The 18,127-nt window shown below is 47.7% G+C and overlaps 1 protein-coding gene across 1 annotated transcript in view; it reads left to right on the top strand.

Annotated features, from left to right (window-relative positions):
• Positions 1-1,837: 1,837 nt before the first annotated feature.
• MYG1 (MYG1 exonuclease) overlaps positions 1,838-18,127 on the top strand; it is a 28,295-nt gene continuing 12,005 nt past the window's right edge. The window contains exons 1-3 of the mRNA XM_073546195.1: positions 1,838-2,113; positions 13,247-13,359; positions 13,451-13,610. Coding sequence (XP_073402296.1) covers positions 1,892-2,113; positions 13,247-13,359; positions 13,451-13,610 — 495 coding nt within the window. The 5' untranslated portion in view covers positions 1,838-1,891. The remainder of the gene's footprint in view (positions 2,114-13,246; positions 13,360-13,450; positions 13,611-18,127) is intronic.

Raw genomic sequence — 18,127 nt, 5'->3', positions numbered from 1 at the left:
TAGGCCGGTAAGCTTAACATCTGTTGTGGGTAAAATTTTTGAAGGGTTTCTAAGTGATACCATTATGGAATATCTCAATGTTAATAAATGTTTAACTCCATATCAACATGGATTTATGAAGGATCGCTCCTGTCAAACTAACCTGATCAGCTTCTATGAGGATGTAAGCTCTCAAATGGACCAAGGAGAATTATTGGATGTCATTTATCTCGACTTCTCTAAAGCATTTGACACTGTCCCACATAAAAGATTGGTAAGTAAGATGAGAAAGCTTGGGCTATGGAAAATGTGTGTAGAAGGGTAGGTAGCTGGCTTAGTGATAGAAAACAAAGAGTGGTTATTAATGGGGCATACTCAGATTGGGCCAGGGTTACTAGTGGGGTACCACAGGGTTCTGTATTGGGCCCCCTACTATTTAATATATTTATTAATGATCTAGTGGATGGCTTACACAGTAAAATATCAGTATTTGCAGATTATACAAAACTATGTAAGGTAGTTAACACAAAGGAGGACAGTTTGCAACTACAGACAGATTTGAGTAAATTGGAGAATTGGGCTGAAAAATGACAAATGAGGTTTAACACAGATAAGTGTAAGGTTATGCACATGGGAAGGAGAAACAAATGCTACAATTACTTACTAAATGGGAAACTGCTGGGGAAATCAGACATGGAAAAAGACTTAGGCATCTTAGTCAATAAGAAGCTAAATTGGAGTGCCCAGTGTCAGGCAGCTGCCACCAAAGCAAATAGGGTCATGAGATGGATTAGAAGAAGTCTGGGGACACGAGATGAAAACATAATTCTCCCTCTGTACAAATCACTCGTCAGACCACACTTGGAGTATTGTGTGCAATTTTGGACGCTGGTGCTCAAGAAAGACATTACTGAACTTGAAAGGGTTCAAAGGCGGGCTACTAAAATGATAAATGGGGTTGGTTCACTACAATACCCAGAAAGGTTATCAAAATTAGGTCTATTTACTCTAGAAAAGAGAAGACTTAGGGGAGACTTAATATATATGTACAAGTATATCAGAGGGCAATACAGAGATCTCTCCAATTAACTGTTTGTATCAAGGACTGTGACAAGAACAAGGGGGCATTCTCTTCGTTTGGAGGAAAGACAATTTCTGCACCAGCATAGAAGAGGGTTCTTCACGGTAAGAGCAGTGAGGCTCTGGAATTCTCTTCCTGAGGAAGTGGTGATGGCCAACTCACTGAATGAATTTAAGAAAGGAATGGATGCTTTTCTTGTGAGTAACAGTATAGAAGGTTACGAATAACAGAATATTATAGGTAGATGGTTGACCCAGCTTAGGGGAAGGAATTTTTTTTCCCTATGGTGAAAATTAGCTTCTACTCTGTGGGTTTTTTTTTCCTTCCCCAGGATCAACAATGCAGAACAGCTGCACTAAAAATAGGCTGAACTAGATGGACATAAGGTCTTCCTTAAAACTATGTTACTATGAAGTGGAGTCTATTCTGATGGATTTCTTGTGTGGGCTTCACTTTGGTGGAGAAATAACAAAAATTGCAATCTTTCGTGAAAATTTTAGTTTGGCCTAATGCAAACAAACCATACAGATATAGTAAATCATGTAACCTGGCCCAGCCATACAGTGAGAGGGCAGAGCAAGGAGCCCTACAGTGAATCCAAAGGATTTATCCCAATATTACAGACTGTGCAGGAAACCATGATATTAATAAGGTGAAACCATCCTGCTTGGTAATTGGGGCACTATGGTATCAGCACAGCAGTCAGCCTGCCGGCTCACACTACAAGCAGTAGTATGGACAAACGCTCTTACTAAAAATGGTAGCCGCGGCTCCCGGAAGTGCTATGTCCGCACTATTATCCTTTCCGCCTCCAAGTCTATTTGGTTCCACATGGTGTGGCGGGCCCTGCAGTCCCGCGCCGTCCATTTGCTCTTCCGCGCCAGCTTCTCCATCGCTGCAGGCGGATTCACTCCACTCTTGATGCCTGAAGACCCAAAGCGGCCCCGGCGGGAGGAACGACTCATGGCGCCGAGAATTGGCACCCACAACGGGACCTTCCACTGCGACGAAGCGCTGGCGTGTTACCTGCTGCGGACGCTGGAGCCCTATAGAGTAAGACAGTCATGACATATCGTGACAAGTGTGGGGAGCCGGGCGTGACTGTAAATAAAGTTTATTGCAATGAGCAGTGTATGATTCCGGGCTGTGTCCCGGGTGCTGCCGCTTAGCCTCGGTGTGGGCCCTCTCATGCAGCACAGCGCCCCGTGGTGGCCCATGTAGCAATTGCAGTGCAGTGTGCGCCATGAGGACACCACAGGTGTACACATTAGTGATGGGGGCTACAGGGTGTCTTTGGGAGACATGGTTGGGGTATACATCTTGTCCTGTAGTGGGCAATGCCTTATACCCACTACCACGTCTGCCGTACAAGTACAGGACGTGTTTGGAGCGGAGTATCTGAGCGCTCTCCACACATGACAGGTGCTGGCGGTGTCATACAGCAGCGACCCTTATTAGTGTTGAGCATTCCGATACTGCAAATATCGGGTATCGGCCGATATTCGCTGTATCGGAATTCCGATACCGAGTACCGATATTTTTTCAATATCGGAATCGGAAGTTCCCATAATGCAAAGAGCCACTGCTGTGGCTCTGATTGGCTGCCAAAATGACGTCATCATGATGCGTGGTCTGTGCGCATCATGATGCACCGTCAGTTCGGGCCTTCCGGGGGGTCTATGCCGACTTCCCGGGGTTCTGTACCGGCCTGCCGGGGGTCTGTGCCGGCCTGCCGGTGGTCTGTACCGGCCTGCCGGGGGGCTGTGCCGACTGTCCGGGGGTCTGTACTGGCCTGCTGGGGGGCTGTGCCGGCCTGCCGGTGATCTGTACCAACTGTCCAGGGGTCTGTGCAGGCTGCGGGGGTCTGTACCGGCCTGCCGGGGGGCTGTGCCGGCCTGCCAGGTGGTCAGTACCGACTGTCCGGGTGTCTGTGCTGGCCTGCCGGGTGTCTGTGCTGGCCTGCCGGGTGTCTGTGCCGGCCTGCCGGTGGTCTGTACCGACTGTCCGGGGGTCTGTACCGGCTTGCCAGGGGGCTGTGCTGACTGTCCGGGGGTCTGAGCGGCCTGCCGGGGGTCTGTGCCAGCCTGCCGGGGGTCTGTACCGGCCTGCCGAGGGGCTGTGCCGGCCTGCCGGTGGTCTGTACCGACTGTCCGGGGGTCTGTGCAGGCCTGCCGGTGGTCTATAGCGACTGTCTGGGGGTCTGAGCAGGCTGCGGGGGTCTGTGCAGGATCGTCCGATGGGACTACAAGTCCCATCGGGAGATGCCTGCTACCATGACGGTGATTGACACATTAGCCAATGATGGGACAGTAGTAGTCCCATCATCCGGCCTATGTGTTGAATGTACAAAAAAAATACATACTACATATATGCTACATACATGCTACATACATACTACATGCATGCAACATACATACATACTACATATATACCACATGCATGCAACATGCATACTACATATATACCACATATATACTACATGCATGCAACATACATACAACATATATACTACATGCATGCAACATGCATACTACATATATACTACATGCATTCAACATAGATACTACATATATACCACATGCATGCAACATGCATGCAACATACATATATACTACATGCATGCAACATGCATACTACATATATACTACATGCATACTACATATATACCACATGCATGCAACATACATACTACTAGTGTTGAGCATTCCGATACTGCAAATATCGGGTATCGGCCGATATTCGCTGTATCGGAATTCCGATACCGAGTACCGATATTTTTTCAATATCGGAATCGGAAGTTCCCATAATGCAAAGAGCCACTGCTGTGGCTCTGATTGGCTGCAGAAATGACGTCATCATGATGCGCGGTCTGTGCGCATCATGATGCGCCGTCAGTTCGGGCCTGCCGGGGGATCTATGCCGACTGCCCGGGGGTCTGTGCCGGCCTGCCCGGGGGTCTGTGCCGGCCTGCCCGGGGGTCTGTGCCGGCCTGCCGGTGGTCTGTACCAACGCTGCCGGGGGTCTGTGCCGGCCTGCCGGTGGGCTGTGCCGGCTGTCCGGGGGTCTGTGCAGGCTGCGGGAGTCTGTACCGGCCTGCCGGGGGGCTGTGCCGGCCTGCCGGTGGTGTGTACCGACTGGCCGTGGTCTGTGCCGGCCTGCCGGTGATCTGTGCCGGCCTGCCGGGGGTCTGTGCCGGCCTGCCGGGGGGCTGTGCCGACTGTCCGGGGGTCTGTACTGGCCTGCCGGGGGTCTGTGCCGGCCTGCCGGTGGTCTGTACAGACTGTGCGGGGGTCTGAGCGGCCTGCCGGGGGGCTGTGCCGGCCTGCCGGTGGTCTGTACCGGCCTGCCGAGGGGCTGTGCTGGCCTGCCGGGGGTCTGTACCGACTGGCCGGGGGTCTGTGCCGGCCTGCCGGGGGTCTGTGCAGGCTGCGGGGGGCTGTGCCGGCCTGCCGGTGGTCTGTACCGACTGTCCTTTGGTCTGAGCGGACTGCCGGGGGTCTGTACCGGCCTGCCGGAGGGCTGTGCCGACTGTCCGGGGGTCTGTGCAGGCTGCGGGGGTCTGTGCAGGCATCGTCCGATGGGACTACAAGTCCCATCGGGCGATGCCTGCTACCATGACTGTGATTGACACATTAGCCAATGATGGGACAGTAGTAGTCCCATCATCCGGCCTATGTGTTGAATGTAAAAAAATAAATAAATACATACATACATACTACATGCATGCAACATACTACATATATACCACATGCATGCAACATGCATACTACATATATACCACATATATACTACATGCAACATACATACAACATATATACTACATGCATGCATGCAACATACATATGTACTACATGCAACATGCATACTACATATATACTACATGCATGCAACATACTACATATATACCACATGCATGCAACATGCACACTACATATATACTACATGCATGCAACATACATATATACTACATGCATGCAACATGCATACTACATATATACAACATATATACTACATGCATACTACATATATACCACATGCATGCAACATACATACATACATATTACTAGTGTTGAGCATTCCGATACTGCAAATATCGGGTATTGGCCGATATTTGCTGTATCGGAATTCCGATACAGAGTACCGATATTTTTTCAATATCGGAATCGGAAGTTCCCATAATGCAAAGAGCCACTGCTGTGGCTCTGATTGGCTGCCGAAATGACGTCAGTCATCATGATGCGCGGTCTGGGCGCATCATGATGCGCCGTCAGTTCGGGCCTTCCGGGGGGTCTATGCCGACTGCCCGGGGTTCTGTACCGGCCTGCCGGTGGTCTGTGCCGACTGCCCGGGGGTCTGTACCGGCCTGCCGGGGGGGGCTGTGCCAGCCTGCCGGTGGTCTGTACCAACTGTCCGGGGGTCTGTATCGGCCTGCCGGTGGTCTGTACCGGCCTGCCGGGGGGCTGTGCCGGCCATCCGGTAGTCTGTACCGACTGTCTGGGGGTCTGTGCAGGCTGCGGGGGTCTGTACCGACATGCTACATACATACTACATGCATGCAACATACAAACTACATATACCACATGCATGCAACATGCATACTACATATATACCACATATATACTACATGCATGCAACATACATACAACATATATACTACATGCATGCAACATACATATATACTACATGCATACTACATATATACTACATGCATGCAACATACATACTACATGCATACCACATATATACTACATGCATGCAACATGCATACTACATATATACCACATATATACTACATGCATGCAACATACATACAGTGCCTACAAGTAGTATTCAACCCCCTGCAGATTTAGCAGGTTTGATAAGATGCAAATAAGTTAGAGCCTTCAAACTTCACACAAGAGCAGGATTTATTAACAGATGCATAAATCTTACAAACCAAAAAGTTATGTTGCTCAGTTAAATTTTAATAAATTTTAATCATACAAGTGTGGGTCAATTATTATTCAACCCCTAGGTTTAATATTTTGTGGAATAACCCTTGTTTGCAATTACAGCTAATAATCGTCTTTTATAAGACCTGATCAGGCCGGCACAGGTCTCTGGAGTTATCTTGGCCCACTCCTCCATGCAGATCTTCTCCAAGTTATCTAGGTTCTTTGGGTGTCTCATGTGGACTTTAATCTTGAGCTCCTTCCACAAGTTTTCAATTGGGTTAAGGTCAGGAGACTGACTAGGCCACTCCAACACCTTGATTTTTTGCCTCTTGAACCAGGCCTTGGCTTTCTTGGCTGTGTGCTTTGGGTTGTTGTCTTGTTGGAAGATGAAATGACGACCCATCTTAAGATCCTTGATGGAGGAGCGGAGGTTCTTGGCCAAAATCTCCAGGTAGGCCGTGCTATCCATCTTCCCATGGATGCGGACCAGATGGCCAGGCCCCTTGGCTGAGAAACAGCCCCACAGCATGATGCTGCCACCACCATGCTTGACTGTAGGGATGGTATTCTTGGGGTCGTATGCAGTGCCATCCAGTCTCCAAACGTCACGTGTGTGGTTGGCACCAAAGATCTCGATCTTGGTCTCATCAGACCAGAGAACCTTGAACCAGTCTGTCTCAGAGTCCTCCAAGTGATCATGAGCAAACTGTAGACGAGCCTTGACATGACGCTTTGAAAGTAAAGGTACCTTACGGGCTCGTCTGGAACGGAGACCATTGCGGTGGAGTACGTTACTTATGGTATTGACTGAAACCAATGTCCCCACTGCCATGAGATCTTCCCGGAGCTCCTTCCTTGTTGTCCTTGGGTTAGCCTTGACTCTTCGGACAAGCCTGGCCTCGGCACGGGAGGAAACTTTCAAAGGCTGTCCAGGCCGTGGAAGGCTAACAGTAGTTCCATAAGCCTTCCACTTCCGGATGATGCTCCCAACAGTGGAGACAGGTAGGCCCAACTCCTTGGAAAGGGTTTTGTACCCCTTGCCAGCCTTGTGACTCCACGATCTTGTCTCTGATGGCCTTGGAATGCTCCTTTGTCTTTCCCATGTTGACCATGTATGAGTGCTGCTCACAAGTTTGGGGAGGGTCTTAAATAGTCAGAAAAGGCTGGAAAAAGAGATAATTAATCCAAACATGTGAAGCTCATTGTTCTTTGTGCCTGAAATACTTCTTAATACTTTAGGGGAACCAAACAGAATTCTGGTGGTTTGAGGGGTTGAATAATAAATGACCCTCTGAATAAACTTTTCACAATTTAAAAAAAAATTAAACAAAGAAATAACATTCTTTTTTGCTGCAGTGCATTTCACACTTCCAGGCTGATCTACAGTCCAAATGTCACAATGCCAAGTTAATTCCGAATGTGTAAACCTGCTAAATCTGCAGGGGGTTGAATACTACTTGTAGGCACTGTATATACTACATGCATGCAACATACATACTACATATATACCACATATATACTACATGCATGCAACATGCATGCAACATGCATACTACATATATACTACATGCATGCAACATGCATACTACATATATACTACATGCATGCAAAATACATACATACTACATATATACTACATGCATGCAACATGCATATATACTACATGCATGCAACATACATACATATATACTACATATATACCACATGCATGCAACATGCAAACTACATATATACCACATATATACTACATGCATGCAACATGCATACTACATATATACCACATATATACTACATGCATGCAACATGCATACTACATATATACTACATGCATGCAACATACATACATACTACATATATACTACATGCATGCAACATGCATATATACTACATGCATGCAACATACATACATATATACTACATATATAACACATGCATGCAACATGCAAACTACATATATACTACATGCATACTACATATATACCACATGCATGCAACATACATATATCCTACATGCAACATGCATACTACATGCATGCAACATACATACATACTACATATATACCACATGCATGCAACATGCAAACTACATATACCACATATATACTACATGCATACTACATATATACTACATGCATGCAACATACATACTACCTATATACCACATATATACTACATGCTTGCAACATACATATATACTACATGCAACATGCATACTACATATGTACTGCATGCATGCAACATACATACCACATGCATGCAACATGCATACTACATATATACTACATGCATGCAACATATATACTGCATGCAACATGCATACTACATATATACGACATATACTACATGCATGCAACATACATATATACAACATATATACTACATGCAACATACATATATACTACATGCATGCAACATACATATATACTACATGCATGCAACATACATATATACTACATGCATGCAACATGCATACTACATATATACCACATATATACTACATGCATGCAACATACATACAACACATATACTACATGCATGCAACATGCATACTACATATATACCACATATATACTACATGCATGCAACATACATACTACATGCAACATGCATACCACATATATACTACATGCATGCAACATACTACATATATACTACATGCATGCAACATACTACATATATACTACATGCATGCAACATGCATACTTCATATATACTACATGTAACATACATACTACATATATACCACAAGCATGCAACATGCATACTACATATATACTACATATATACTACATGCATGCAACATACATATACTACATACAATACATTCATACAATACATACATATAGACATACAGTACATATAACATAGAGTACATACTCACGATCACTTGTCACTTTGATCCCCGAAGCCATTGTCGTCTATGGAATAAATATTAAAATAAAGCACCAATATACTCACCCCTGATCTGCAGAAGTCCACGAGTGTCCCACGACGATCTTGCGTGGAGAACAGCAGCATCAGCTGATGCTACCGTTCTCTACGGGCTCCAGGAAACCAGTGTTGGGAGGTAGGTATCCTTCCGCCCTGTATTCCTCCACCACTGTAATAATATAAAAAAAAAAAAAGTCCCTAGTCTCATTTTATGGCATTGCTGTGTGAGAAATTTCCCATGCAGCTTTTGCCATAAAGTGTAGTATATATGTAGTATGTATGTTGCATGTAGTATATATGTTCAGGGCTGTGGAGTCGGAGTCGGTGCTCATTTTGGTGGAGTTGGAGTCGGTATAAAATGGACCGACTCCGACTCCTAAAATATATAATAAATTGGGTACAGTAATTCAATGCAGGATGTGCTGAATATTTTTTCATAGGAGTTTGGGAAAGTTATGAAATGTCCTATAAATGGCTGTTCTATTCCTGATCTAAGGCTACATTCACACAGCGTTTTTCCTGTGTTTTTTGAGGATACGTTTTTCAGCTGCAAAAGCTGATCATCTTTTTAAAAAACTGTATCACCTGAAAGGTTTTTGAGCTCATAGATAATGTTTTCAATATCAAAAGCAGATTAGAAATCTGTTCTATCTATCCATTTATCCATATCTGTCTATCCATATCGTATCTGTACCAAAAAGAATGAAAACCGGGTAGTACACCAATATATATTCTGTTCTATCTAAATATCTTGATTATTGGATCATAAAAATGATTAAATGTCTGAGGTTCACATTGTACTACAATAAATTTTTCACTTAAATATAAGCAATATGTGTGGGAGTCGGAGTCGGAGTTGGAGTCGGTGTAAGGGAAATTGAGGAGTCGGAGTCGCAGGTTTGGCTTACCGACTCCACAGCCCTGTATATATGTATGTTGCATGCATGTAGTATATATGTGGTATATATGTAGTTTGCATGTTGCATGCATGTGGTATATATGTAGTATGTATGTTGCATGCATGTAGTATATATGTGGTATATATGTAGTTTGCATGTTGCATGCATGTAGTATATATGTAGTATGTATGTTGCATGCATGTAGTATATATGTAGTATGCATGTAGTATATATGTATGTTGCATGCATGTAGTATATATGTGGTATATATGTAGTATGCATGTAGTATATATGTTGTATGTATGTTGCATGCATGTAGTATATATGTAGTATGCATGTGGTATATATGTAGTATGCATGTAGTATATATGTGGTATATATGTAGTATGCATGTTGCATGTAGTATGCATGTTGCATGTAGTATGCATGTTGCATGTAGTATGCATGTTGCATGTAGTATGCATGTTGCATGTAGTATGCATGTTGCATGTAGTATGCATGTTGTATGTATGTTGCATGCATGTAGTATATATGTAGTATGCATGTGGTATATATGTAGTATGTATGTTGCATGCATGTAGTATGTATTTTATTTTATTTTTTGTACATTCAACACATAGGCCGGATGATGGGACTACTACTGTCCCATCATTGGCTAATGTGTCAATCACCATCATGGTAGCAGGCATCGCCCGATGGGACTTGTAGTCCCATCGGACGATCCTGCACAGACCCCCGCAGCCTGCTCAGACCCCCGGATAGTCGCTATAGACCACCGGCAGGCCTGCACAGACCCCCGGACAGTCGGTACAGACCACCGGCAGGCCGGTACTGACCCCCGGCAGTCTGCTCAGACCCCCGGATAGTCGGTACAGACCACCGGCAGGCCGGCACGGCCCCCTGGCAGGCCGGTACAGACCCCCGGCAGTCCGCTTAGACCTCCGGACAGTCGGTACAGACCACTGGCAAGCCTGCACAGCCCCCCGGCAGGCCGGTACAGACCCCCACAGCCCCCCCCGACCACCGGCAGGCCGGCACTGCCCCCCCCCCCCGGGCAGCCGGCACTGCCCCCCCCCCCGGGCAGCCGGCACAGACCACCGGACAGTCGGTACAGACCACCGGCAGGCCGGCACAGCCCCTCAGCAGGCCGGTACAGAGACCCGCAGCCTGCACAGCCCCCCCGGCAAGCCGGCACAGCCCCCCCGGCAGTCCGCTTAGACCCCCGGGCAGTCGGTACAGACCCCCGGAAGGTCCGTACACCCCCCCCCCCGAGAGGCTGTACAAGGACAGAAAAGGGTTTTTCTTATTCCGATACCGGAAGTCACATAGACTTGAATGGGACTTCCGGTATCGGAATCGTCGATACCCGATACTTTTTTCGTATCGGGCCGATACCCTCTGATATTTTAGGGTATCGGATGGTATCGCTCAACACTAGCCCTTATTACTGCTGTTCAAATCTTAAAAGTAGCTGTCAATCACTGACCGTGGCGCGATCCCACCCCATCACCTCCAGAAGGGTGCCAGCAACAGTCAGCACTGTTGGGTTGCCATGACAGGGGCGTCTGGAAGGCCCCTATCTGCCATCTTGGTATTCCTATGGGAGGCTGATTTTCACAATATATTGTGTTAATCAAAGTGATTGTCCATAGCGCAGCGCGTTTCAGCCATTTTTGGTGCCGCCAGGGCTCATGTGACACCGTTATGCTGCGTGACGTGATCCCTGTAGCCAGTTAGCAGCTGGTGATTGGCTGCAGGGCTCAATGATATCATGTAAAGCTTATCACCCAATTGCGCGTCTCATAAGGATTCTATTAGGATTTTTTATTCCCCCTGAGCCCCCACCTTTGAGGCATAAATACCTTTTTCTTATCTTGGTGGAGATGTATGCAAATCGCCGCAGTCCGATGGGGGTGGCTGTCGCCTCCCCTCCCCCCCCCCTCTCCTCGACTTGCTGAACGTAATCTTCATCTGTGAATATCACAGATAATGTTGTTTTCCGTGCTTGCGCATTGCAAAGGCCTCCGGCGCTTGTGCATATAATCGGGACTGTGCATGCGCCGGTATTTTCCAGCACGGTCTATGCCCCGGAAGTCTTCACATGCAGGACACCCTTCCAGGGCATAGACCGCGCTGGAAAATATTGGTGCATGCGCAGTACCGATTATATGCTTTGCCCACAGTTGGGCAAAGCATACTGCGCAAGCGCCGGAGGCCTTTTCAATGTGCAAGCGTTGAAAACAACATTATCTGTGATATTCACAGATGAAGATTACGTTCAGCAAGCCGAGGAGGGGGGAAAGAAGGCGACTAAGCCCCGCCCATCGGACCGGACCGCGGTGATTTCCATACATCTCCACCAAGATAACAAAGCTATTTATGCATCAAAGGTGCGGGGTCGGGGGGAATCAGAAGTCCTAATAGAATCCTTATGAAACGCACAATTGGGTGATATCTTTACATGATATCACTAAAAATGGGTGACAGATTCCCTTTAAAAAGGGGGGGATCCTGATGGCGGACAACACCTCTAGTATTGCAATATAGGGAGCGGGAACAAGTGAGTGCAGGTTCAACTCTCTTGTAGGACTGAATAGAAAATGAAATTTCAAAAATAGGAATTAACTGCATCATTAAGGGGTTAAAATGGAAATCCTTGGTACACGGTGGGACTTGGAAGCTAAAGGTTGTGGTATAGGCGCCTGGACTTTACCAATGTGACATTCAGAATGTACGTCTTCCTTCAACGTGCAATAATGCAATGCAAGAAGCTCGTTTTCTTTGAGGTGGTCGTCACATGAAAGAAACGTTTTTAGCTAATTCTGATTATATAGATCTTACTAATACTTGAATTTCGAAAAGTGCCCTGATCTTCAGATATTAATAATGGATTCGAGTCCCAATAGGAAACTCTCCTTCCCATATCTACACCTAAGGGGACTGACATTTCAGCTGCTAATCCAGTGTCCTTTTGTCTTGACTGCTGTATAGACATAGAAGAGGCTGGCTTAGGTATTGAAATAAGTCAACCAGTCCCCTTTATAGACTGCTCTGCTGATGCAAGAAACAATTTTAGTTTACTGGACCTCAACGATGGTGGCAGCAGCCTTCACCGGTCACCGCATTGATACCCCACCCTCTACAGCCAGTGAGTGACTGGGGCCTGTGGTGGATGAGCTTGTTTGAACCAAACTTTTCTAAATAATGGTGAAAATTTAGTTCTTTCCACATCAATATTGTAAATCTATTTGATGACGTGATGTCGCGTAACGGAGTGCTGTTCGTCCTTGCAGGCAACTAGGCTGGGGTAAAAAAGCTTTTTTGGGGGAAAGTCTGCAACAGGGCAAATAGCAGTGTAAACTTAACATTATATCTTGCTTTTTCTGTAAGTATTATTAATAAATATTTGTCCTGTTTATTAGGAAGCGGAGATAGTCAGAACCCGGGACCCTCAAATTTTAGCCCAGTGTGATGTTGTCGTTGATGTGGGTGGAGAGTATGATCCCTCCCGAAATCGTTTTGACCATCATCAGAGGTAAAGTTACATCTATCAGTTTTGTATTTTACTTTGTTTTGTTTTTTTTTTTTTAATTCTTTTACTTCATTAATTTATTGAAATGTTGCAGATCTTTCTGTGAAACCATGAACAGCTTATATCCTGACAAGCCATGGGTTACCAAGCTGAGCAGTGCAGGCCTGGTATATGCTCACTTTGGCTCACAGATACTTGCCACACTTTTAGGAACAGATGAGGAGGACCCCATTATACCCATTCTATATGACAAGGCAAGTGTTAAGTGTATGGTGTGGTTTTTTTTTTTTGTTTGTTTTTTCTTTTGTATAATTTCGATCAGTTACTGTTGACATCCTTAAGAGAGAGCTCTTGGCCGATCGATCGCTTATTCCAACTAGCAGTGTGGGTGCTTCCAAGGCTGTGGTGTAATGGATATGCCAAAGTTCTGACTTCTCTATTTTTCCAGACTCTGACTCCATTATACAGTGGTGTGAAAAAGTGTTTGCCCCCTTCCTGATTTCCTATTCTTTTGCATGTTTGTCACACGTAAATGTTTCAGATCACCAAACAAATGTAAATATAAGACAACGATAACACAAGTAATCACAAAATGCAGTTTATAAATGAGGATCTTTATTATTAAGGGAAGAAGGAAATCCAAACCAACAGGACCCTGTGTGGAAAAAGTAATTGCCACCTACACCTAAGAACTGGGTGGGTTACCCTTAGCAGTAACAACTGCAATCAACCGTTTGTAACTGGCAGTGAGTTTTTTACAACGCTCATGAGAAATTTTGTCCCAGTCCTCTTTCAAAATTGTTGTAATTCGGCCACATTGGAGGGTTTCTGAGCATGAACCATCTTTTCTTAAGCCATTCAGAGGTGATCTTGCTGATGTGTTTTGAGGTCACGAACAGATGGCCAGACGTTCTCCTTCAGGATTTTTTGGTAGACCGCAGAATTCATGGTTCTATTTACCACAGCAAGTGTTCCAGGTCCTGAAGAAGGAAAATGACCCAAGACCATCACACTGCCACCACCATATTTTACTGTTAATATGAATTAGTATGATGTTCCTTTTCTGAAATGCTGTGTTACTTCTACATGAGATGTAATGGGACATACACCTTCCAAACATTCAATTTTTGTCTCGCCAGTCCACAGAGTATTCTCCCAAAAGTCTTTGGGATCATCAAGATGTTTTCTGGCAAAACTGAGAGGAGCCTTTATGTTCTTATTGCTCAGCAGTGGTTTTCATATTGGAACTCTGACATGCAGGCCCTTTTTGCCCAGTCTTTCTTATGGTGGAGTCATGAACACTGACCTTAACTGAGACAAGTGAGGCCTGCAGTTCTTTGAATGTTTTTGTGGGGTCTTTTGTGACCTCTTGGATGAGTTGGCGCAGCGCTATTTTTTGTTGGCCGGCCACTCCTGGAAAGGTTCACCACTGATCCATGGTTTTCGCCATTTGTGGCTAATGGCTCATTGTGGTTCTCTGGAGTCCCAAAATGGCTTTATAACCTTTTCCAGGCTGATGGATCTCAATTATTTTGTTTCTCATTTGTTCCAGAATTTATTTGGATCACGTCATGATGTCTAGCTTTTGAGGATCTTTTGGTCTACTTCACTTTAAGACAGGTTCTATTTAAGTGACTTCTTGGCTGAGAACAAGTGTAGCAGTAATCAGGCCTAGGTATGGCTAGGGAATTTGTACTCCGCTTCCAAAAGATGTGATAAACCACAGTTAATTTATGTTTTAAGGGGGCAATCACTTTTTCACAACGGGCCCTGTAGGTTAGGGATTGCAGAATTCAGATTGAAACATGACTATTAGATGAGGGGATCAGGCAAAATTCAAATTCGCCTGTTCACATATTTTCTCCTTCGTCTCATTGGGGGACACAGAGACTGTGGTGTGTGCTTCTGCCGTCTGGAGGCTGACACTAAGTATACAAAAAAAGAGTTAGCTCCTCCTCCGCCGCATACACCCTCGCCCCCAGACCGGGCGTAACTCAGTTTTTGCTTAGTGTCTGATGGAGGCACACGCAGTCTGGAGCTCCAGACAAGTTTTTTTTTTGTTTTTTTTTTCCCTTCTTTGAAGATAAGACAGGGGCGACGGATCCTATAGAGAGGGTCCGATCTCCCCAAATCATCAACGGGCGACCACGTGTGAGTAGTCCTCCACGTGTTTTCTCTCCCGCACCGAGGGACACATCTGGGACTTTTCCCCAGACAACCATTTTTCTTTTTTATTTTGTAAAGAGGGGCAACGCATCCTGATGAGAGGATTCGATTTCCCCATGAACTACAACGGGCGAGCACGTGTGAGCGATGGGCGATCCCCAACGGACTCCACGTTTTGTTCCTCTCCTGCAACGCGGGATTTCAGGTTGGCCCCCTCCACCCCTAGGTAGTGACACCAGGGGTGCAGTTGGAGGCGCAGGTGAGCCAGGGGATCGAAGCATCCACCCCCAGTAGCCTCCCCCTCCCCGCCCAGGGATGGGGTTGAGAGCACCCCAAGAGAGCCCCCCGGCGGCCAGGCTCACCTTTTGTTTGTAGGGTCACCCCCCGGAACGGGACCCTCCAGAATGCGCCGCGGGGCTGTCTGTTCCCCCGCCCGACGGGGTTACTTTTTCTCACGGGGCCCGACTCTCTCCCCGGTGGAACCCGGTGCGAGTAGTGCCACATGCGGAGTGCGGCCAGAAGTCCCGCCGGCGGCCGCGGTCCCCGCGGTATGGGGAGATCCGCAAAGCCCCGCGCGGCCTGCCCGCCCCTTCCGGTGGTAGCCGGAAGCCCCGCCCACGGACTTCCGGCAGCCCGGGGGGCGCGGCAGGCGCGCAGTGACTGGGGAGCGCGCGCCCTCCTCCCCCTCCTCGCAGGTTCCCGCTGAAGCTCCGCCGGCGGCCGCGGTCCCCGCTGTATGGGGAGGGCTGCGAGTTCCGCGCGAGGCCCGCCCGCCGCTTCCGGTGGGGGCCGGAAGCCCCGCCCACTGACTTCCGGCGGCCCGGGGAGCGCGGCGGGCACGCACAGTGACCGGAGGCTCCCGCCCCCCTCCCCCTCCTCGCATTTCCTCGCCGGAGTGCGGTCGGAAGCCCCGCCGCCTCTCTCCAAAGTGCACCGCAGTGCCCCCGGCGAGTAACGGCACGTGAAGCAGCTCGTCCACGTCTCAGGGTTTTCGCTGCGTCCAGAGCAGGAGCCCCCCATTGCACCCCGTGGAAGAGGTGGGACGTTACCGGTGGGTGAGTGCAACCCCGTTTCGAGTGCCGCACTGGTTGTCAAGGAAGGGGTTACCCTCCTCCTCCTACCCTACCCTGCAATATGTCTGGCAAAGGGAAAGCTCACTCTTTCCTATACGCTGTTTGCGTTTCCTGTGGGGTCAGGCTGCCTAAGGCGCAGCCGGGTAAATTTTGCGAAGCCTGTGAGTCGGAGCGAGCCCAGGAGCCCCCCATTGTTGCAGAGCCCAGGGGTCAGGACCCCCCAGAATGGGCAGTGTCTTTATCGCATTCTATGATGTCCCTTACTAAGGCAATTGAGTCCCTTCGGGGCCCGGGCAGGGTCAAGGATGGTGGTCTGCCAGCGCAAGACAGCTCGTCCACGTCTCAGGACCCTTCGTCCGTTAGGGGCCGCTCCAGCACCAGACAAGCTCATGGTAAGAGAGCTCGTTCTCCGTCGGCCGGGCCCTCTGGGGAGTCGGCGGCGATTTTTAGGGCATCTCGTTCCCTGTCGCCAAGCTCAGAAAGCGATCAGGACGAGGGCGAGGAGGAGGAGGAGGAGGAAGCCTGGAATCCAGAAAGCCTGGGATACCAGGACTCGGTGGACAGCCTCATTGAGGCGGTCAACCAGACTTTAGAGATCGAGGATGATGTGTCCACGACCTCAGGTCACAAGGTCTCCTTCAAGAAAACCAGGCGTCCGCATAGAAGGTTTGCCACATATCCGGAGTTCGAGGAGCTAGTCCAGAAACATAGGGAACACCCGGATAAGCGCTTTGCAATGCAAAAGGCGCTGCAAGCAAAGTATCCGTTTCCTCCTGAACTCCATAAAGGGTGGGTGGAGTCGCCAGTAGTGGACCCACCGGTGTCACGTTTAGCATCAAGATCGCTATTGTCGATACCCAGCGGTTCTTCTATTAAGGACCCAACTGATCGCCTCATAGAGGGGCTTGCCCGCTCAGTGTATGAGGCAGCAGGGTCGGCTCTGGCCCCCTCCTTTGCGGCTACCTGGGTGGCTAAGGCCATGGTTTCATGGGCAGACACTCTGCATAGGGCCCTCCAAGACAGGGATCTGCCCGCGGAAATCTTGGAGGTGACAAATCAGATATCAGGAGCGAGTGATTATCTCGTCGGCGCCGCTCTGGATGCGGCCGAGTGTTCTGCTGTGGCAGCAGCAAATGCGATCGCTGTAAGGCGAGCATTATGGCTGAGATTATGGAAAGCGGATTCTATCTCTAAAAAATCCTTGACCTCATTGCCTTTTCAAGGCAATCGGTTGTTCGGTGAAAAGCTTGATAAGCTTATCTCAGAAGCCACAGGGGGGAAGAGTAGTTTTCTACCGCAGCAGAAGAGTTGGCCGGCATTCAGGCAGACGCAGAGGCGTTTTCGGCCCTTTCATAGCTCCTGGAGGTGGACTTCGGCCAGGGCATCCACCTCCGCAAATGATGGTCAGATTAGAGAAAGGCAAGTTTCTTACAGGGCCAATCCGCTGGGTAGAGGCCGAGGCCGTTTGCCCAGAGCGAGGGGGGCCAGATCACAAAATCCTCCAGCAAAATGACTCGAGGCACTTCGTACCT

This window comes from Dendrobates tinctorius, unplaced genomic scaffold, assembly GCF_039654945.1.
Source record: "Dendrobates tinctorius isolate UK_male_01 unplaced genomic scaffold, ASM3965494v1 ptg000145l, whole genome shotgun sequence".
Classification (NCBI taxonomy): Eukaryota; Metazoa; Chordata; class Amphibia; order Anura; family Dendrobatidae; genus Dendrobates; species Dendrobates tinctorius.
The sequence above is the reverse complement of the archived record's forward strand: the minus strand, read 5'-3'. Positions and strand labels throughout refer to the sequence as shown.